The following is a 23,728-nucleotide window of genomic DNA, read 5'->3' as shown; positions in this document are numbered from 1 at the left end:
TTAGAAGAAATACTTTCATATTGCTATTTGCCCTTTATAATAGAAGTGTCAACCAAATTCACAACAGACAATGAAAAATCAAAACATGCATGCGATTGGTGGGCAAATTGTAAAAAATCGGGACTGTCCCGCCAAAAGCGGGACGTCTGGTCCTTATTGAAGACATGAGGAGGTGGGAATCGTGTTTAAGGATAGATTTTTAGCTGATCGCAGGTGTAACAGGTTATGGAAGCGCGTGATTACGTCATGACGCAGGGAGGCGCTGCCCTCCCACCGCGCTGGTGGCAATCCGGCCGGGAGAGCCGGTCTGCCTCTGGGCACCGAGCAGTGCCACCTTCTCTGCAGCTGCAGAGGGCACCTCCCTGAAGACCGGAAACACTTCACTCCTCACAGCGGGAAAGGTCAGTACCAGCATTCTCCGTCCGGATAGGGGGTCCACAGCAGACATTAATCTCCCCCCAGGTTTGGGCCCCAGGGACGATCTGTTTAGAGGCAGAAAGCCAGGCCTTTAGCTGTGATGAACAGAAACTGAGAATGGTGGCATCTAGTCAGCGCTGCTCGGTTTCTCTGGCTTATGGGATGGTTCTTAGAAGCTTCTCACAAATCATGTTTTGGGATGCGCTGAGCTCCAGGAGGTCGGGATAGTCCTGTATTTCTTACACACAAATGTTTGTTATGCCTAGATCTTTTTCCTCCCCCCAATAATCAGAGAAAGTTTGGCCAGAGGTAATGGAAGTGAGCCAGCTGGGCTGCGTACTCAGAAAACCAGTTACAGAGGCAGAGGGCCCCTGGAGCTCAGGAGAAGGCAAAGGCAGCACACCTGGGGAGGGGGCAGAGGGAAGGCACCCGTGTCCCTGAGCGGGGAGCACGCCTCAAGAGCCTGTATCTTTAGGACAAATGACACACGACGATGACACCATGAATCCAAGGTTATCATTCAGATTTATTGTCTGATTTTTTCCAAAGTATTTTCCAAACTGCCCCCATGATTTTTCACCCCATATATATAAAAACAAACTTAAAGCACGTGCGATGAGGTTAGTGGTGAAAGAGCCGAAGACTCGTGTGAATGAGGACTATTCCCAGCTCATCGCAGGCCTCAATCACAACCTTGTCAGCAGCAGAACCGGACGGAGCGGCAATATACGCCACGCCACTCTGCGGGGGAAGGAAGGGGGAATAGTTACTGACTTTCGGAACACAATGTTATGCTAACAAGCACAAAAATCAAAATTGGCATTGCCAAAGCGAAAGCTAAGAATGACTCACACTGCAGACTGATTCACTCAGACAAAAGACAGAAATAACAGGACCACAGTTATCCATACATCACATGGAGAAGTCAGACAGTTCTCCAACTATCCTGACACAGCACACAGAATACATAACTCACAGAACATACAATCAGTGGCAGGGTTTCTGCACGGTGACCAGTTCTCTGCACCGCACACGCATGCCACACGCCACACTTACCCGCTTAGCTCTGTCCACATTATCCCGGAAAGGGAAGAAGGCATCCGAGCTGATGCACACTTCGCTGAGCTTGCCCACCCATTCCTTCTTCTCGGCCTCGGTCAGTAAGTCAGGGACCTCCTCAAACAGCGCCTTCCACTTTACCAGATCTTCATCCTGTGAGTGTGTGGGGGGTGGGGAGAAGAGAGGGGAACGTACTGACATCCTCTTTAGGACTATCTGATGCCACGATGCTGGAGAGCACTTGGGCATTTCTCCCAGCACTTCTCCATTATAAATAGGAATTTAATTAATCAATTCATTAATTATAGAAATTATATTCTAGAAATAAATGCCAATAAATAGTGGCATTTACATTCAGGCTCATATTTCTAGAATCTCTCTCTTTTTTTTCATACTTTAACATTTCATTAAGGAAGAAAATCGATTCTAAGTGTAGCAAATAAATACTATACCATTTACATTCTAATCAGTTTATCCCAAATATATTTTCTTCTTTAATATCTGCTCAAGTTAAATCCACCACTTTATATTCCTGTATCAAAGCAAAACTGACACTACATTTACACCATTAGCCTCAAGTATATAGAGTCTTCTTGACAAATCAAAACGCAATTCATAATATTCGTATTTTAAAAAAGTGCTTCCATTTTGGGTGGTTTTCTTTTTGGGGGGGCTTAACCCACATACTTTTATTCCTGTTCACATGTAAAGACCTGTCCAGGGAAATTAGAAGGGTTTTGCTTGGTAATGTCAAACAGAAAAGGACACAATTAAAGGGAAAAGGAAAAGCTGTTCCAAGCACTTCCGTCACAGGGCACTCACTCTTCAGTGCCACTCCTCTGCCGGGTTCCTGACCCTGAATGAACACCTCCGTGTAGTACTCACCCCTCAGAAACCACTGAGGTTTGATCACAGGACCTTTCTCTAGTTTTCCATCCAATGTGCCCTAAGCTCTTGCTAATATCCAGAAACCGGACTAAACCCTATTCTTTTGGCAGGCTACCTCATTCTTGCCACTTTTAATGTTCCTCTACACCTCCTTCAGAACAAAAGACATTAAAGAACATGAACTATAACAAAAGCATGAGTTGTTAACGGTGCTTGGAGAAAATATGGGTGGAGAAGGGAGATACTGGTTACCTGCTTTCAGGCAATTTGTATGTAATGTTAAACATACACCTAACATGTAGCGTCATGCGTGGATGCATGAAAACCAGTCCATTCTGTCAAAAACTTATCAACAGGGGAACTACAAACACACAGAGCTAAACCAATGGTTGTAATTTGAAAAGACAGAGAAAATTGGCGGTGACAGAAAGGGATGAAAGAAAGTTAAGTGAGAAAGAGGACAATGAGGAATTGGTAACAAGTGTAGAGGAACCATTTTAAATACAGAATTTCAAAACAATAGCATTTTCTCTTTGTAGCGATGAAGATAAAAGTCACCCAGAAAAGAGTGAACATGCTAACACACCCCACTCACGGCCCAACGAGAAGCCTGTACCTCGCCGATGGTCCCGGTGACATACTGATCGATGGCGTTGGAGATTTCTGCCCTCTTCACTCCGGTTTTGAACTTCATCGAGAGCACCCGCGGGTGATGCCGAAGCCACCAGAAGTTCGCCTTGTCTCCTGCCAGGCGTGTGCAGTGGATCCGAGACTGCTGTCCCGCCCCGATGCCGATCACCTGGACAGCACGGCCATGGCAGTGAATGCCTCCCCAACCACAGAGCCGTCTCAGATTCCCCCCACCCCGCCACTGATTTCGTGGAAGAAAGAAGCAGGCCAAAATAAGAGACATGGCAATACGTTTGGAGTCATTAATAGGTGAGGGTGAGTCAGAGGTTTTTGACTACTATTTGCAGTTTACCTCTTCATATTCTGGAAGGTTCTACAACTCCTGGACATCAGTAGTGCAGCATGGTCTTACTGGGACCTATCAGAACCTGAGGAGACCAGTGGCCACAATCTCCCAGGTTCCTGTCACCAGAGACTAGCATCTTTTAAAAGCCTGAGGGTTCCCAGGGCACACACTAATAAATATCCACCCTCCCCCTCGCCTTAGGGGCAAAGGAATGCCGAGAAAAGAGCTGAAGACAGCAAGGAGCAAAAAGATGGGCTGGTGGGGGCATCACCATTTTCAATCCTCTTCTACCAATGGCGGGGAGGGTGAATGAGCCAGTTTTGTAGCAGCTGTTCTAGTCCCACTAATCCGAAATGTGCCAACCCTGTGGTTGGCAAACTGCGGCTCTCGAGCCACATGCAGCTCTTTGGCCCCTTGAGTGTGGCTCTTCCACAAACTACCACGGCCTGGGCGAGTCTATTTTAAAGAAGTGGCGTTAGAAGAAGTTTACGTTTAAAAAATTTGGCTCTCAACAGAAATTTCAATCATTGTACTGCTGATATTTGGCTCTGTGGACTAATGAGTTTGCCGACCGCTGTGCCAACCCATGCTAGGCTCGAACCGTCCACCAACTCAGGAAGTTCTGACAAACCCCGGAGAGAAAAATGTGGCAACATTTCCCCTTCCAGTGGGTCTGGCACCACAGGCAGGCGGACCTGAGTGTCACTCTGTAAAGCCACCGCCCCCGGGGGTGCCCCAGGTACCTGCCCGTGCTTGGCGTAGCACACGGAGTTGGACTGCGTGTACTTCACCGCCACGGTGGCCACGATGAGGTCCCGGAGCGCGGATTCCGGCAGCTGCACAGACACAGGGTGACGGTAAGGGCACCGGGCCTTTTAAACTTCACGTCACTGCAAGCATCTTCGCTGGCATTTACTGTGATAGACTTACCGTGTGGTTAACTGTTCGGGCTAAGCACTAGCATGAAAAGATCAATATTGAACGTATTTGTCATGGAACTTAGCGCAGCGCTTAATGCATCACAGATTCAAACTGACACCGCTTTGTAGCAGCTTTGGCTGGCTTAAGCCTGTTTACAATGCCACACACGAGATTAAGAGATGCCATACCCACTGCAACACTGATACTGTTTTCTCTACCACAGTGCCAGCGAATTCCTGGAGGCACGATAACATTTACATTCAGAAAAAGACACTGAGGATAATTGTCACATATTACAAACAACGGTGATGCCCACACAGCCGAGGCCGTTTGGGGAAAATCAAACTAGGATCGTGTTCTGCTTTATCTAGAACAGCCTGAGTAGAAATATTAAAAAATGCATTTCGAACTACCAGTTCCAATATAAAACAAGAATTATAGCCTCAGAGTCACTATCCTTTAATATAACGGGAAATGAAGAGGATGATGATCGGTGTGGGAATGCTAAGTGGGCAGAGGACCTAAGCAGCAGCTAACTGATAAATCAGCTAACTGGAAAACTGATGAATCCGACTTCATCAAAATTCAGAACTTCTGCTCTGCAAAAGGCTGCCCAGAGAGGATAAAAAGACAAGCTGCAGAGTAGGAAATAATTGCAAACCGCACACCAACAAAGAACCAGTGTCTAAAACATATAAACACCTGTCAAAACTCACCCACAACAAGAATCTAGTTAGAAAATGTTGACAAAAGACACAGACACATTTCACCACAAAGGATATACAGATGGCAAATAAACCCATGAAAAAAATCCCCAACATTCGATACTAGGAAATGCTAATTATAATGAGACAATGCCACACAGCTATCTTTAAAAAAAAAAAAAAAAAAGCTGGTACGAATGCAGAGAAACAAAATCACTCATACTCCGCAGATGTAAAGTGTAAAACTCCCAAAACTCCCAGGAAAAGCTTGTCAGTTTCTTAAAATAAACATGCAGCCCGGCTGGTGTGGTTCAGTGGTTGAATGCCAACCCAGCCTACCCCTGCCCCGCAGGCCCAGCCTTCATCACCTGCACCCTCCCCCTCCTTGTGCCCAATTGGCTATGCTTATGTGCATACACGTTCTTTGGTTGATCTCTTACCCACAACTCCCCTCTCGCCTTCTCTCTTGAGATTTGATGGTCTGTTAGATTCTGTTTCTGGATCAATTTGTTGTTCATTATTCCTCTGACTGGCTTATCTCACTTAGCATAATGTTATTGAGGTCCATCCATGCTGATGTAAGTTCTTTCTTTTTTACAACAGCATAGTATTCCATTGTGTAGATGTACCAGTTTTAACCCACTCATCTGCTGACGGGCACTTAGGCTATTTCCAAATCTTAGCTATTGTAAATTGTGCTATGAACATAGGGGTGCATATATACTTTCTGATTGGTGTTTCTGAAATCTTGGGATATATCCCTAGAAGTGGGATTACTGGGTTAAATGGGAGCTCCATTTTTAATTTCCTGAAGAATCTCCATACTGTTTTCCACAGTGGTTGCACCAGTCTGCATGTCTACCAACAGTGTACAAGGTTCCCTTTTCTCCACATCCTTGTCAGTGCTTGTCCTTTGTTGATGGTAGCCATTCTGACTGGTGTGAGGTGGTACCTCATTGTCGTTTTTATTTGTATCTCTTGAATAATTAGTGCCTTTGAGTATATTTTCACATGCCTCTTGGCCTACTGTATGTCTACTTTCGAGAAGTGTCTACTTCAGGTACTCTAATCATTTTTTTACTAGATTATCTTTCCTTTGTTAAGTTATATGAGTTCCCTATAAATTTTGGAGATTCAACCCTTATCAGACATCACATTGGTGAACATGTTCTCACATGCACTAGCTCTTGTTATTTTGTCGATTTTTTTTTTTCTGTGCAGAAGCTTTTTATTTTGATGTATTCCCATTTGTTTCCATTGTCCTAGGAGATATGTCGGTGAACATACTGTTATGAGTTATATCTGATATTTTGCTGCCTATGATTCTTCTAAGATTTTTATGGTTCCCCAGCCTAGTACATTTAAATCCTTTACCCATTTTGAGTTTATTGTGTAAGTTGATAGTTTATTTTCATTTATTTGCATGTATCTGTCCAATTTTCGCAACAAAATTTATCGAAGAGACTGACTTGACTCCATTTTATGTACTTGCCTCCTTTCTCAAATATCAATTGAGCATAATGCTTTGGGTTGATTTCTGTGTTCTCTGCTCTGTTCCATTGGTCTATATGTCTGTTATTGTGCCAGTACCAGGCAGTTTTGAGAACAGTGGCCTTGTAATGTAGCTTGGTATCTGGTATTGTGATCCCTCTAACTTTGTACTTCTTTCTCAGGATTGCTGTTTGTTCTTTGCAGACTAATCCTCTTCAAAGAACAAACAGAAAAGCTAAACATAGAGCTAGTAAAATAGCAAGCAAAGACAGGAAAAATCTCAGAGACAGGAGAAAGGAGCATCTATGCCTTTTCCCTGAAGGCACTTTCCAAGATGCAGGCAACAAACTCAGAGGTGAATGAGCCGAGCAACCGTTGGAGTCTTACAGGACTGAAAGGCAAAAGTGGAGTTATGTGTATATCAGAGAAGAGTGGTACTGGTGGACACCTGTGGCTTTCAGCAGAACAGGGGCGAACCATCAACAGACCAGTCCTGACAAAAACTCAAGGCCAAATTCAAATTAGTTCAATTCCTGCCAGAATAAAGATGATCTACTTCCATTTGATCTGCCTTCCAGAAGCATAAGTCTACCCTCTGAAGAAGAAAATAATGCCATCCAGAACCTCAAAATATCTCTGTAGTCTGATTATAAGCAATGACCAGCCACCAATCAAAAAATACTAGGCCCAGGGGCAGACAAGACCAGAAAATAAGAGTGACATATCTTAAGTACTAAAAAACAACAACAACAACAAAAAAAAGTACAGTCAACATTAGACCCAGCAGGAAAAAAATCCATCAAAACGGAAGCCCAATTAAGAGAGTTAAAGCTCATCTATTTGCTTATTGTGTAACCTTGGGCAAATTTCTTAACTGTCTTCTATGTCAGTTTTGACCTTTAGAATAGAGATGATAGTAGTTCCCTCCCACCTCCATGGAGTACTATTGTATTCAATGATGAAATATGTAATTACAAAACAAAACAAAAACATGGTAATCATCCCAGGAATATGTCCTCCTAAAAGATAACTATGAGCATAAGAGCAAAAACGTGTGTCTACACAAAAACACAGATCACAGCACAAAAAATGAAATCCACCCAAGTATCCAAATAGTATGTCTATACATGAATTGCTCTATGCCTTTCAGATGGAGATGTGGATATGTTTACTGACACAGAAACACATTTGTAACTTAGTGCATTTAAAAAGGCAAGTTACAGAACAGAATTATAAAAGACATGACTTCGTTCATGTATAAATGAAGACAAATCTCTATGTCTATACATATTCATGGAAGCTTCTAATTGGTCTTTTATTCATTTTTTAAGCTCTTAAGATTACCTGATGACTCAAAGACACACTAGTCATTTGCATATCAACCAATTTTAAATATGGGAAATATTAAAACACGACCTACAGAATTACTAACATTCAGTTCAGATATTTTCATACTTACGTCTTTATTCTTGGTAACAACATTGTTAAATAATGACCTGTCGATGACTCCATTATTCCTTTTCTGGCTTAAACAAAGGCCAAAGAGAGTCCGAACTTCATTTTCATCTGGATTGTAAGATTGGTCCATCTGATTACAAATATGAAGAGTTAAAGTAATATATCTATTGATACATCCCTCAAAAATCTTCATCATTTATATCCAAAGGATTTCTTTGTAAGATTACGTGTGATTTCAGAGAGGAAGAAACATCAACGATGAGAGAGAATCATTGATTGGCTGCCTCCTGCCTGCCTCCTACTGGAGACCAAGCCCGCAGCCCCTGACTGGAATCAAACCAGAGACCCTTCAGTCCACAGGCCGATGCTCTATCCCCTGAGCCAAACCAGCTAGGGCTGTTTTTTTTTTCCTTCCTATTTTAGCATACATAGCATCATTTCAATATGGGTATGAAAGAAAGGCCAGACACTAATCATTTGTGCCAAAAATTTTATAGGTTTTACAACTCTGTAGGGTATTGGGAGTTTGCATGTTTTTATATAACATTAGAACCAATAGTTTCAGTGAGTGCATGTTTTATTGCATTAATTAAAAGCACTATCTATACAACCTTTTTGAAAGATTAACAGATGAAACAAAATATGCTAACAAACAGGCAGTGGCACAAAAATTAAATTCTCATTTTCTGAAAATCTATTATAAAATACTCAATACTTGAATTACAAGTTAAAAAGGAGTTAAAAGGTGAAAAACAGGTCTGGTAGTCTGTTGTCTCTGCTAATTGAAAGGGGATATGTCATTTATTGCTCTTTCTCTCCTAAATCTTGAGCAAAAGATTAAAAAAAAATGCATATAATTGCTAAACATGTATTTCAGGAAAAATCAGCAAGAAATATTAATCAGTTGCTCTTAAACAAGGTAACCATGGCAGAGGGAAGGTTGGGAGACTTTTCTTCAAATGCCTGTGATATCTTCTGAATAGAAAACTGTGTAAATACACTATTTGAACCTCTTAGAAATTTATTAAGAGTAAGGAAAGTACCCTTACCTTAAGCCCAGTAATAGTTAGAAGAAGAAGAGGAGAAGGAGGAGGAGGAAGGAGGAGGGAGGAGGAGGAAGAGGAGGAAGGAGAAGAAAAAGGCAGGAATCAGGAGTGTCAGCAAGGACAGATTAAATGTGGGGAAAGGACACAAAATGAAAGAGCATTGTTTCAGACATGACATTCACTAACCTGAAGAACACAGTAGTTCCCATTTTTCTTTTTAGAAAGTATTTTCAAAGCTTCTTCTTCATATCCTGGGGCAATAATACCGTCAGATACCTATAAATAAGTATTTTCTGTTTTAAAAAATTACCAAACACCTAATCAAATAATGCTGCCGCATATTCTGGTTTTTACCTCCAAGACAATGCTAATCCAGCAGGCCCTCAAATAATGTCATTTTGTGGATGAGATGCCAGAGGAACTGAATCTCATTTAAATCATTAGTTGGTTTCACCATACATCATTTTGCTTAAAGTCACAGACCCTATCTACAACCTTAAGTGAGGACATACTTATTGTACTAGATTGGGAAATATAAGCCTATGTTAGAACACAATTTTCTATAGCTGAGCTCATCTCATCTGCTATCTTTTCAGAGTTTTTGGTTGTCATTTGTATTTCACCAATATAGGAATGATTTGCTCTGATACCCTTGGGAAGAAAAATTATTTCTTACTATACTATTCTGTTCATGGGGTGGTGTTTTGCACTAAAAAGAGCATGTTCTGGTTGGAGATGACAGTGGTCCTGGGAAGAATCCCTAAATATTATAAAGCCACATATCTCTTTAAGCCAGTGGTCGGTAAACCTCGGCTCTCGAGCCACATGCGGCTCTTAGGCCCCTTGAGTGTGGCTCTTCCACAAAATACCACGTGTGGGCGCGCACGTAAAACGCAATTGAAAATTTGAAGTCTGTTTTTGGCCTGGACGAGTCCGTTTTGAAGAAGTGGTTTTAATGCTGAGACACAGTCAAGGGGCCAAAGAGCCGCCATGTACCTTGCGAGCCGCCGTTTGCCAACCACTGCTTTAAGCCTTCACTTCTACCCGCCCTCCCCCCCCTTTAAGCTATTTGAGCTATCTCCCCCCCCCCCCCCCCCCCCAATCTCCTCACTCCCAGCACCACCCTCACTTTCCTGAAATCCTTGTTTGGTACTTGGACTAGTTTTTCAAAGTAGTTTATAATCTTTCTCATTATACAGGCTCTTTTGTTATAGACTCAGGGAGCTTTACAGTAAAGTTCATTATTGCATCACCACCCAAGATAACACCCTCTGCTCTTTAGAAAAAATAACTTTGGGATTAAGATAACAACTATTAGAAAATTTAAAAGAATTAAATAAGTTAATTAAAACTTTATCTTCCCAGCCAAATATGTATTTGAAATATCAATTCATTAAATCTACAAATTATAATTTGGTCACGATTCATGTTCTACATGACATATGATCATTCTAAATGATAAATTAATTTATACATGGTATAAATGTAACTATCACAGGTTACGGTTTCAGTAAACACGGAACAAATAAAGCTTGACTCAGTCATGCATGGACCAGGATACATGCATGCCCACTAACCTCTCTGGAGATAATTTTGGCAGTAGGGACATCACATGTATCAGACAGGGCAACAAAGTCACCAAATGAAGACATCCTATCGGCCCCTGAAAATAAAAATTAAGATAGTGTGTTTTTTTTTAAGTTTTGTGGCCACATGGTTTCTCATGTGACCACTGACCTTACGTAGTTCTAAACCAGCCACTGACACATCGACAAAGGGACGTGGCCATTTACAAAAAACAGGTGGCGGGCTAGATCCTGCCATGAACCATAGTTTATTAACCCCTGGTATATAAGGTAAACTATAACATCAGGTTTCTTGATAATCCCCCATAAATGTTATGATAACATTCACAGGTTATTAAACTCACAAATTAGATATGTATGAAACATAATTCTAACCAAATTCAGTAAAGCTGAGAATAACCATGCAATTTTAGTCCTATATTAAGCAATTCAAATGCATTCAACAGCCTAATCTGAAATTATATGCACCAGATTCCAATTATGTTTCCATTTATTACATTAAAATGCTAACACACTTTTATAAACAAATTTATTCTGAGGCATTCATACGATTATTCAGAAGTATAAATAAAAAACAAAGATAATTTAAAATCTTATATGAAACAGAGTTATTACTATTTCATTCTATTTTGGATAAAATATTGCTTTTTCTGTTAAAAAACAAACAAAACAAAACACCACAAAACCCCGTTACTCTCCTGACCTCTTGCTCGTGCGTATGCAGTGGCTACGGGTGTGAGGGCTTTGTACATGTCGTGGACCATGCACACCTTGGCCTCATCCTCACTGAGGGGAACACCAACGGCAGCGCCTGAGAGAGAAAACCATAAAATAAGCCAACAGCTTCATTGTCTGCACAGCATAATTCCTAGCACCTGTGCCAAATTAAACAAAAACCTCCTTGGCCAGATAATCTGATATATTGTAATAAAAGCCTAATACGCTGAGTGTCTGGTCGTCCAGTGATTGGTCGACTGTTAACCAATCAAATCATAATATGCTAATGATATGCTAAGGCTAAGGCTGCTCAACCACTCGCTATGATGTGCACTGACTACCAGGAGGCAGATAGTCAACCAGTTGCTATAATGTGCACTGACCACCGCGGGGTAGACGCTCTGCCTGGTAGGTTAGCTTACTGCTGGGGTCCGGCAATGGGGACTGAGAGAGATGGGCCAGATACACCCTGGAGCCCTCGGGTCCCTTCCTGGCCCCTCCCTGGCCCCATTGTGCACTGGTGGGGTCCCTTGACCTGGCTTGTGCCCTTGCAATCTGGGACCCCTCAGGGGATGTTGAAGAGCTGGCTGCCGGATCCCGCAGGCCACTCCCTCTGGGAGGGTATCAGGTGAAGGGCGCACGGCTGTGGCAGGTGAGACTGGGTAGAAACGCGTGGCAGATGCAGTGGGGCCGGGATGAGCGGGAGCTGTGCACATTTTCGTGCACTGGGCCTCCAGTTAAACATAAAGATTAGAGCTGCAGGGGAGGTGAGAGGAGCGCCTCCCTGCTCTGGCCTCTCAAAACAGAGCCACGCGTCTGAAGCTGGTTCACTCCATTACTGACTCTCTATCCTGCTTCATACCATATGACATTTACTGCTTCCTGGCTCAGTCACTTTAACATTGAATCAACACAGAGGACGGATTTACGTGTTGTGCTGTCAACAGATCTGATGATGTTGCCTTAAATGTAAAAAAGCAGACTCACAAGCTGGGTCTAAAGTTACAGATAAAGTGTCCTGAGAATAACTTCTTTGGGCCACTCAGTTCCATCTTCCAACATGTGGGAAGCTGTTTAGTCACGCTGCATTAAGCCATTTTACTTTTTTCTTAAATCTTCATGTTCCCACGCCCAAAACAACTAGTTCCTAATCACCCCATCTCACAACGATGTATGTTTGTAAATATCTTTCTGTGTTACTTACTATGTTACAGATATTATGATGTTACTATACTGAAAGTGTTAACAGGCTTGAGAAAAAATGGCTTCAGCCGTCACAGAATGTCTGCATTCCCCCAGGAGCTCCCCAGGTCTCATTACAAAGAGAAAGAAGTGCGTTTGGAGCAGCTCAGGCATGCGTGCTTTACCTGCGGGGCTGACGTGCTTGAAAGAGGCGGCGGCTGGAACGCCTAAGGTCTCTTTGAGTTCCTTCACCAGCTGCCAGGCGTTCAGCGCATCGCACAAGTTTATAAACCCAGGGGCTCCATTTAGAACTGCATATAGAAAATGCACAAACGTTACCGCCTGGTCAATAGGTCGGATGTGTGTACATTTCTTAAAGCCTGTATCACAACGGCGCAAATACGTTTTAAGTGAAGAGGCAGACAGATCTACACAAACATATATAAGAATTGATGAGAGGGGTTAAAACACACACACACATGTGCATCAAACTATCAAATCCAGCCAAGGTAGAAATAAACCAAGAGCAATCCAGAGCCCAGCCGGCGTGGCTCCGTGGGCGAGTGTGGACCTAGGAACCAGGTCACAGTGCGATTCCTGGTCAACATGCCTCGGCTGTAGGCTCGATCCTCAGTATGGGGCATGCAGGAGGCAGCCGACCAACAACTCTCTCGTTTTTTTATGCTCCTCTCTCTCTTTCTCCCTCCCACCCCCACTCTTCCTCTCTGAGGTCAATAAAAATAAAAATCTTTTTAAAACAGCAATCCAGTAGGGGAAATAGAACGACAACACTAGTGATAAGCAGGGATCCATTTCAGTAAAGAGCTAAGATTAATCAAGTATGGCAATTACAGAGACAGCATAAAATTTAAGTTACAAGCTTTGTTGATTTAAGACATAATATCACAAACCAAAGTGCCAAGCGCTGTGAAAGCAGGGAGAAGTGTATTTTTTTTCCTTCATTTACATCCAACTCAGTAGGTCCTGCCTAAACCGGAAACAGAGTTAAAAAGCAGACTGCCATCCAGAGCTCTGCATTTTCTTAACAATGGCAGGATTTCTTAGAAGTTAATACCTCTTGTGAATAAATGTTTGTAAGTTCAGCACATTTTAAAAAATTGTGGGCCATTAATGAAAAACAAATTTATAAATAATTGCATTTCCTTTGTGTTATCTTAGGTACTAAATACTTTTTAATGTAAAACTTTTGCCAGATATTTACTGAGGCCTGGCCAGCATGGCTCAGTGGTTGAGCATCGACCTACGATGCTCATGGTTTGATTCCCAGTGTGGGGCATGCAGAAGGCAGCGGATTTATAATTCCCCCTCATCACTGAGGCTTCTATCCCTCTCACTCTCCCTTCCTCTCTTAAAAAATGCATACACACACACACACACACACACACACATATATATATATATATATATATATATATATATATATATTGAGTACCTACTGCAATATGAGGCATTGTCCTAAGTACTTGAGATATTAGCTATGAATAAAATAGCCCCCATCTCTCCCCAAATCACTATCTTCATGGAGCTTATAGGAGGCATAGGAGAAACAAAATAAGCAATAAATAGTAAATAATAGAAAATATTAGGTACTTATTTTTTTCTTAACTTTTTAAAAAACAATTTTATTGATTCCAGAGATGAAGGGAGAGATTGAAAAATTAACGGTGAGAGAGAATCATTGATTGGGTGCCTCCTGTATGCCCCCCAGTGCGGACATCAGGACTATAATCCCAGCATGTGCCCTGACCAGGACTCAAACTGTGAGCTTGGGTCATAGGTTGATGCTCAACCACTAAGCCATGCTGGCTGGACAAAAATATTAGGTATTTGTACAAATAGGTTGAAAACATGGGCACACAAAAACCTATACTTGAATGTTTTTAGCAGCTTATATTCATAACTGTCAAAAATTGTCCTTTCATTTTTTTTTATGTCCTTCAATAGGTGAATGGAAAAACTAACTATGGTACATCCATATGCAACGGAATATATTTAGTGATAAGAAATGAGCTCTCCAGTCACCAAAGGACATAGAGGAACCTTAAATGCATCCTGCTAAGTGAAAGAAGCCAGTGTGAAAAGGCAGGATAGCATATGACTCCAACATTATAACAATTCTGGAAACAATAAAACTCTGGAGGCAGTAAAAACATCTGTGGCTGCAGGCCTGAGAGGAGTGGAATGCAGGGAAGTTTTAGGTGGTTCAGCTGTTCTGGGTGATATGATCGAGACGACTACATGACACGCGTTTACCAAAACCCACGGGATACAGAACAGAGAGCAAACCCTGGCGTGAATGACGGCAAACCATGCGTTCGGCCCTTACCTGTGACCGGCAGCTTGGGCTCCCGCGTGTACAGCTGGGCGGGCATCTGATGCGGGTTCATGCCGTAGCGCAGCGGCAGCTGGGACACCCCTTTGCTGTACTGTTTCCGGAAGTAGTCCGAAATGGCCTCGTCGTACTGTGCCGTGTGCGTGAAGGCCTACGGGAAGCAGAACTCTGGTGAGCCACAAGCGGCACCTCCAGTGGGAGCAGGATGGGTTCGTTCTATTATATAGTTAACCGCACCCCAATCATAGTAAATAGCACCGTGAATTATCCCCTTTCCAATTCTCTGCGGACCTTCTAAGGGAGCACCTCTCTAATATGTGATCTCCTCATTTATAACCAAAGGGGAGCAGCTCGCTCCGAGCAGAGCCCTGGTGGACGGTACAAACAGTGAGAACCGTTGGGTTTGCAGTCGGGCCACCACCTAAGGGCACCCCACCTTCAGGGCCAGCCGGCGCCGGGTCTCCAGGGAGGTGTCCCCGCTGTCGGAGCTCCGCATCTCCGCGGCCACGGCGGCGTAGTCCCCGGGTTCGCACACCACCGTCACCCGGGCGTGGTTCTTGGCGGCCGCTCTCAGCAGGGTGACCCCACCTGTCAAAACAAAGCAGGACTTGTATCTGCACGTCGGTTTGACCTCTTTGCAACACGGTCCCTGTACACAGACTTCTACTCAATTCTCGTCTTCAACAATAAGGGGAAAATACAACCCACGTGAATCCCTACACAAAGTAGTAGCTGCACCCGGCCAGCATGCCTTGGCGGTTGAGTGTCAACCTATGAACCCGGTCCTGGTTCGATGTGCGGTCAGGGCACAGGCCTTGGGTGCGGGCTTGATCCCCAGGGTGGGGCGTGCAGGAGGCAACTGACCAATGATTCTCTCTTATCATCGATGTTTCTAGCTCTCTCTCCCTCTCCCTTCCTCTCTAAAATCAATAAAAGTATATTTAAAAAAAGAAAGCGCTCCCGGCCAGTTTGGCTTGGTGGATGGAGCATCGGCCTGCGGACTGAAGGGTCCCGGGTTCAATTCCAGTCAAGGGCACATGCTGGGGTTTCAGGTTCGATCCCCAGTGGGGGGCATGCAGGAGGCAGCTGATCAATGATTCTATCTCTCTCCCTCCCCCTTCCTTTTTGAAATCAATAAAAAAAATTTTTAAAAAGAAAGAGCTGCGAAATATAGATGAATTAGAGTCATCCCAGAGTACAATCTGGGAGCAGTAACTATTTTCTACTCCTTCAATAGTGAATTTCAAAACAAAATCTTGTTTAAAATTTAAATAAACTCTCCTGTCAGTCTTCAAATAATGGTTTTCCCAACTCACCAATATCAATTTGCTCAACAGCCTTTTCAACGGTTACATCTGGAGAAGCCACTGTCTTCACAAAGGGATACAGATTACAAACCACAACTCTAAAGGAAGAACATACCTGTTATTAAGATTCAACTCACATGGCAGCTATATAGAAAAAATAAGTTAGTCACTATTGATATACAACCAAAACCCAAAAAAGATCTAAAGCATAAACTGTGAGCCTGACAGGTTAGAATTCTAAAGGTGAAAAGTCAAAATCTCCCATGTGGCTGAGCACAGGTTAACAGAAGTAGCTTAGGAGCAGATGCTCTCAACACACACTGTTATCACCCATTACACTATCAAACAATCAAAAAACTTTGTTTGGCCAAGACCGGTTTGGCTCAATGGATAGAGCGTTGGCTTGGGGACTGAAGGGTCCCGGGTTCGATTCCGGTCAAGGGCATGTACCTTGGTTGCGGGCATATCCCCAGTAGGGGGTGTGCAAGAGGCAGCTGATCGATGTCTATCTCTCATCAATGTTTCTAACTCTCTATCTCTCTCCCTTCCTCTCTGTACAAAATCAATAAAATATATATATAAAAAAAAACTTTGTTTTGTCTTCAGGGGGGTCATATACAATCAAGGTAAAAGGTGAGAGGATTAAGTATAGATCGGTAGTCATAAAATAGTCACGGGGATGTAAAAGGGAATACATCGTTAATATTCTAACAGCTATGTGCGGTGTCAGATGGGTACAAGATTTACTGGAACGATCACTTAGTAAGTTATATAATGTCTACTCGCTGGAGTGCACAGCTGAAACTAACAATATTGCATTAAATTTAAATTTAAAAGGAAAACAATGGAAGCCAAAGAACGATTTAAAATACAGATGATCTAAAAGGAACAGCCAGTGAGGCACGTCCGTTCTTGGGCTGCATGTGAGGTTCCCCAGTGAAATAGCTCAACTGGAAAAACTAATAAAAAAGAGACGCAGAAGAGAGCATTTCCCAGACAAAATGTCACAAGAGAAGGACCAGTATCTCTTACAAATACTTACACAAAAGTCCTCAACAAAATATCAACAAACCGAATCCAGCAAAATATTAAAAGAGGTCTATACCATATCCAAGTATGGTTTAGCTTAGGAATGTACGGCTGGTTTAACATCTAAAAAAGAGCTAATATAACATAAAGGACAAAAATTACCTGATCATTTAGATAGGTGCACTAATAGCATTTGTGAAAACGGAGCACTCATTTATGATAACACTCAGCAAATTAAGAAGAGAACTTGCTTCACATGATAAATGGTATTTAAGAAACACCCATCGCTAACTTTATACTTAAAGGTGAATGACTGAATGCTTTCCTCTAAGCTAGGAACAAGACAGGAAGGTCCACTTCTATTTAACAGTGTGAGAGGGCAGGGTGGGGCGAGGATGAGCTCCCGACTCTGCCCCGTAGGGCGGAGTTATTCCTAGCCCTCACCCAACCAATCAGGGTTAGCCAAGGCAGTGACATCACCACCGACCAGAGTAAAACCCCTGGACTGGGCGAAATTCGCTCAAAATTCGCTCTCTCTTCCGCCATGCTGCCGGCGTGAGTGGGAGGAGCCCATGCTAGCATGGAACAGGCTCTTTTGTTTATTGCATCGGACTTGGCTCCCTGGTGGTCCTTGGGGATCACGAAGTCTGGGCGTAACAAGTGTACCAGAAATTCCAGCCCGGCCAATTAGCAGAGAAAATGGAACAAAGGGCAAGAGGACTAATGAAAGAAGTAAAGCTCTCTTAGCAGGTAACACGACCTTATAAAAAGAAAACACCAAGAAATCCACACTCAAACCATTAGCATTAATGAGTTCAGCAAGTTGCAGGATATCTGAACAATCTGAAAGTGAAATCAAGAAAACAATTCTACATATAATACTATCAAAAACAGAAAAAATTAAGAATACATTTAACAAAAGTACAAGACGTGTGTATGAAGAACACAAAATATTATTGGAAATCTAAACAACTTTGAATTTTTACCTTATAAGATTGAAATCAAGTCTGGCCATGTCAGCATTATCTTCTGGGATATTACGAGCCAAGATTCCTAATTTAACAAAGTTAAAACATTAGTTCAAAAAACAAGCCAGAATAAGTCACGTCTTTCCAATACAGTTCCTCAATCAAGCTGAAAATTCTCATATAGCCTAGTAAAGAATAGCAAACAGAGTTAAAATAAGATTAGTGGGTATATTTAAAAATCTTTTTGCCCAGCCAGTGTTGCTGAGCCCTGACCTATGAACCAGGAGGCCCCGGTTTGATTCCCAGTCAGGGCACATGCCAGGGTTTTGAAGTTGATTCCCCAGTGAGGAGCATGCAGGAGGCAGCCGATCAATGATTCCCATCATTTGTTTCCTTCTCCCTCTTTCTAAAGTCGATCAAAACATATTTTTTAAAAGTATTTTTTTTTTTATCAGTTTGAGTCCTCTTTTCTTTTTCTAATGTTTTATTGAATTTATTGAGGTGACTGGTTAATAAAATTATATAGGTTTCAGGTGTACAATTCTATAATATATCAATTACTTATTGTATTGTGTGTTCATCACCCCAAGTCAAATCTCCTTCCATCAGATTAATGCCCCTTTGATTTCTTTCTCTCTTCTTAATCAACAAAATATAAAAGGAATTTCCCCATAACTGTTGCCAATCTATGTGCTCCAATAATAAGTGGCTTGTCTAATTCTTAGCCTTACAGCCTTTTCTGCTGCCATATTTTACTGTAACTGGTAAGTTAGCAACATACTATTTTTGACTGACATGCAATTCATTGTCTCAGATGAACAAACGAACAATGTAGAGTACTTTGAAAAAGAACTCTTTTGGAAGTCAGTGATATGGTCATGTTTTATGCTAACATCTTTTCACTCATAACATCTACATACTTTCATCAACTCCGGCAGAAAAGACCACTAAGGTAATCCTCAGGTTAGCACACGGACAGCAAGCAAAAGAAAACAACCTGAGTTCATCCCATAAAAAGCAAACTAGAGTTTCCAAACGTTCTAATGTATCATGAACTTTAGCAGCAAACGTTGGCGCAATCAATATAGCCTACGGGTTTTTTCCCTTTTTCCTTGTTTGTTCTACAGAGTGGCCAGCTACCCCTGAGGACCCGGGTCATTTTACAGGGAAAACACCCGCCACGTACCAGCATGCACCGCGGGGTGCAGGGTCTTCACCCGGCCCCCCAGCATTTCCGGAAAGCCCGTCAGGTCCGAGACATCCCTGCAAACACAAACAGAACTCTGTGCTCTCCGCTGACCTGGCACTCACAGTCCAGCTGTTCCACAGCTGCTTCTGACAGGAAGCCTACTGTTTTCCCTTTGAGAGATTTTTCAGCACCTAAATTTTAAAATTCAGAAATTGAAACTAAGCCGTACTGATAAAATATTTTTTTAAATGTTATTTGGTTGATTTTTTTTACAGAGAGGAAAGGAGAGGGATAGAGTGAGAAACATCGATGAGAGAGAATCATCGACCAGCTGCCTCTTGCACACCCCCCTACTGGGGATGTGCCCGCAACCAACGTACATGCCCTTGACCGGAATCGAACCTGGGACCTTTCAGTCCAGTCCGCAGGCCGAGGCTCTATCCACTGAGCCAAACCGGTTCGGGCCGATAAAATGTTTTTAAAAGTAAATTTAACTGAGAATTTGGCAGTATATAACAAAAGGCATTAACAATATCCTTGTCTCAGAAATAGACTGAAGTAAAAACAAACAAAAAAAATAGTTGTATGATTAAACAAGCATAAACAAATCAAATATGTGGAGAAATAAGATTGTTTAGTAAAGTGCTGTTGGTATTGGAATAACTAACTGGTTCACGTCATCCCAAAATAAATTCCCAATGAATCAAAGGTTTGAGGATTAAAAAAAAAGTACCAAAATTAAATAATGAGAAATATATTCAAAGTAGAAGGGAAAAAAAAGACATGTAAAACTTTCAACAAGATTCTAAAAACAGTATTAAAGAAAGATTAATAGATCTGTCTATGCAAATGTTAAAAACTACAAGGAAGCAAAAAAAGTAAGCTGGAAAAATAACCATGAAATATGAAAAAAAAAATTTAAATATTGATCCACATTACCAAGCTAACATGAACCCTCTCTCTGGAAGAATTTACAAGCAAATTTAATTACATGAGGAAAAAAAAAAGGCCCGCAATACAGGGTGAGGCAAAAGTAGGTTTGTAGTTGTATCTGAAACAATAGAGCATAGAATTTCCTGAGGGCCATTTGCAAATGATTGAATTTGCCCAAGGACTCCCAGTTCCAATATAAACAGAGGAGTTGGTGACATGATTTCCAATTTAACCTGTTAACCGGGGAGTTCCCTTTTTAATTATGCAACGTACAACGGGCGCATACTCTTTCACTAGGACGTGTCAGTACATCACGCCCGGTGGACGTAATTTTATATTATTTTCTTTATTTATACTTAATTAAAATAAATGAAATATATATTTTTTCGTTTATTTATATATAAAGCACAAAGGAAAATACAAAATTACAAATAGAAATGAATACCAACAAAAAAATGGAAACATCGAATTAAAAAATTATAAATTTTACAAACAATTACAAAGATTACAAAAAATATATACCGTCCCTCTCAGGGCGCAACATATATTTCAAGGACGTATTCATACGTCTTACCCGTTCCCAATATTGTTTACGTTTGACGTATTTATAGGTCCCGCTCGGTTAACAGGTTAAAATTCCCTTTCCCAGAGCCCTGGCCCAGTAGCTCAGTTGGTGGGAGTATCTTCCAGATATGCCAAGGTTGTGGGTTCAATCCCTGGTCAGGGCACATACAAGAAGCAACCAGTGAATAAGTGGAACAACAAATGGATGTTTCTCTCCCTCTCTCTTTCCAATCAGTAACTTAAAAAATTAAATAGGAAAACATTTTTTTTTTTTAATTCCCTTTGTGTCCTGGCCAGTTGGGTGTCATCCAGTGAACGGAAAGGCTGACCATTCTATTCCTGGTCAGGACACCCGCCAGGGTTGCAGGCTCCATCCCCTGTAGGCCTGGGGCAGCGGATTGATTTTTCACACAGATCTATACTTAGTTGGTGTAGGAATTATGTGAGTTAATATATATTTAAAAGTGTGACCAATCAGTGTCACTTTAATAGGGAATATATCGACATCCCCAAATTAAAAAAAAAAGAAAAAAAGACATCACCACAATGGGGCTAACCCAGGAATAGGTAGAGGTACAGCTAGATAAAACAAGACTACAGAGTTGATAAATTTTTAAACTGGAGGATAGGTATGCAAGGGCTCACATTTCTCTCTTTATGTCTGAAATGTCTCCACAACACAACGTTTGACGGAGAGGGAAAGGGGATGCAGACAGGGCCTTGCTTAACTTGGAGGGTCCAACCACAAGCAACCCCCATGGGGACCGCGGAGAGAACAGTTCAGACTGGATTCTCCCCGCCCCACCTCCCTGACTCTTAGGGGCTGCGGTGCCAGCATCTGGGCGGCGGCAGAACAGACTGGGGAAGGTGTACAGGGAGGCACTGTACAAGCCACAGGAACTTGGTGAAATTGGGGAGGCTGTGTACTGCCCCCTTAGGGCAGGATCACAGGATGATAAAGGTAATTCTTCTCCACCCCTGGGTCTAGAGGCCAAGCAGCAACATCGTCCACGCGACAAAAAAGGAAAGAAAGCAGGCAGATCCCTCACTCCTCTTCTCACACACATTCAGGGTGGGCACGGCCTTCCTCTGATTCTCCCATCAGGGTACGAAGGCCTTTTTCATTGTCTCCATTCTCAGGGGCCGCTCCCTCTCCCACCACAAGGCCACCTCCCTGGGGTCAGGCCCTGCAGCCTGACTGTTCTTCTGCTTGTGATCCCTTCTCCCAGCCCCTTCCGCGGGGTGGCGAGTGGATGCGGAGGGAGGAAGGAGGGATGGTCAGACCGTATGACTCCATAGGGTTACCGCCGATGCTAAAGGGCGGGAGGCAGGCTTGCATCTGGATGTGCACAGTTTAGTCAAGAGCCAGCCAGAACAGACTCTGCAACTGGTAAAGTCTGTCTGGCAAAACAAACAGCCTGAGTGAGTTTCCGGTCCGAGGAGCCCTGGGGCTCTAACCTTCCTTCACTCTGCAAACTGAAGTGGCCCTTTCCCGCCCGCCCGGGGTCAGCCCCGCAGCAGGAGGAAGGGAGGGGTGTGCAGGGTTTTGCTCGGGGCCCGCGGGCCGTGCCCTCCTCCCGGGTGGCCGGACCTCCCCGCTTCCCGAGGAGACTCACCGGACGGCCAGGCCGGCGTCCCGCAGCGCGCGGGCGGTGCCCCCCGAGGCCACCAGGCCCAGGCCCGCGGCGGCGAGGCTGGCGGCGAAGGCGGCCAGGCCGGTCTTGTCGGAGACGCTGAGCACGGCTGCAAGAGAGGGCGCGTGTCTCCGCCCGCCCGGCTCCCGGGCCCCCAGGCCCCCAGGCCCGGTGCCACCGTGCGGGGAAGGGCACCCGGGTCTGCCGCCGCCATCGCCCGCCCCCTCCCCCGGCCCGGCCCCGGGCCTCACTCGGACCCGGGCGGCGGGCCCCCAGCGCCCCCACAGCGGGGAGGGCGCACCGGGCACGCGGGGCTCACCGAGCTGGCCGGGCGCCATGTGCGCGGTTTGGGGTCCGGGTCCGGGTCCGGGGCGGCGGGCGGCGGGCGGCGGGCACACACCACGTGCGGAGGGAGGAGGAGCGGCCGCAGCCTCTGGATCCGGAAGACAGGGGGCGGGGCCCGCGGCGCCACGTGGGTCACCTGAGCCCGCCCCTTCAAGCCCCGCCCACCAACCGGCGCCCCGCCCACAGCCCCGCGCCCCGCCCACAGCCCCGTCCATTGCCTCGCGTCCCGCCCCTCCCATCGGCCCGCCCCGCCCATAGCCCCTCCCCATAGGCCCGCCTATTGGCTTGCCCCGCCCATCTCCCGCCCCCGCCCCGCTCACTGTAGGCCGGGAAAGCGGAGCCTGGGGCTGGAAGGGAGGGCAGGTGGGCTCCATCTGACCTTCCTGGACCCCAAATTGACACTAGGATTCCCGGCCCCACCTCCCCCGCCGCCCGATCCCTCCCGGCCCGCGGGCACCGGGCAGCCCCGGGGCGCAGGAGCCCCGCCCCGCCCCGCAGCCCGCCCCCAGGCTGGGCGGTAACGGCCCGCCCAGGAGAAGCTCCTGCAGAGGCCAAGGTAGACAGCATCTTGGCAACCACCTCGGGTTTTAATACGTCAATACAATACAATGCAATGCAATACAATACAATGCAATGCAATACAATAATAAAATAAAATAATAAAATAAAATAAAAATAAAATAAAATAAAAATAAAATAAAATATAAAATAAATAAAATAAAATAAGTAAATAAGTAAAATAAAATAAGTAAAATATAAAATAAAATAAAATAAATAATAAAATAAAATAAACGGAAGACTTAAAGAGGAAAGATTCAGGGATGGACGCCACGTTTCCACAGCGGAGGCAAAGCAAAGCGGACGCTCCTCTGAGTTTTTTGACTCCACGTTATAAAATAGCTTGAAACCTGCAGCTCCTTGCAAATCAGTAAATAGTATTATATTTGAATCACACCAGAGA

The 23,728-nt window shown here is 43.8% G+C and overlaps 1 protein-coding gene across 1 annotated transcript; it reads right to left on the bottom strand.

Moving 5' to 3' along the window:
• Positions 1-923: 923 nt before the first annotated feature.
• Positions 924-22,920, bottom strand: ATIC (5-aminoimidazole-4-carboxamide ribonucleotide formyltransferase/IMP cyclohydrolase). Its single transcript, XM_084892998.1, has 16 exons — positions 22,742-22,920; positions 22,405-22,531; positions 19,289-19,365; positions 18,121-18,187; positions 16,115-16,203; positions 15,235-15,386; positions 14,793-14,949; positions 12,631-12,756; positions 11,250-11,357; positions 10,538-10,623; positions 9,147-9,236; positions 7,916-8,044; positions 4,084-4,176; positions 2,981-3,163; positions 1,474-1,629; positions 924-1,158 (listed from the first exon to the last, which is right to left on the bottom strand). The coding sequence occupies exons 1-16, from the start codon at positions 22,758-22,760 to the stop codon at positions 1,039-1,041; spliced, it is 1,779 nt and encodes a 592-aa protein (XP_084749124.1). The 5' UTR covers positions 22,761-22,920; the 3' UTR covers positions 924-1,038.
• Between the last annotated feature and the right edge of the window lie 808 nt (positions 22,921-23,728).

The sequence above is a fragment of the Pipistrellus hanaki genome, assembly GCF_964339955.1.
Source record: "Pipistrellus hanaki genome assembly, chromosome: 8".
In the NCBI taxonomy this organism is placed as follows: Eukaryota; Metazoa; Chordata; class Mammalia; order Chiroptera; family Vespertilionidae; genus Pipistrellus; species Pipistrellus hanaki.
This window is presented reverse-complemented; position numbering and strand designations above follow the sequence as displayed.

Coding starts and splice junctions, on each gene's coding strand:
- ATIC (XM_084892998.1), bottom strand. Junction 4,177..7,915: donor TTGTTACCAAGAATAAAGAC/GTAAGTATGAAA, acceptor GTGTCTGTGCAG/CTGCCGGAATCCGCGCTCCG. Junction 1,159..1,473: donor ATGTGGACAGAGCTAAGCGG/GTAAGTGTGGCG, acceptor CTTCCCCCGCAG/AGTGGCGTGGCGTATATTGC.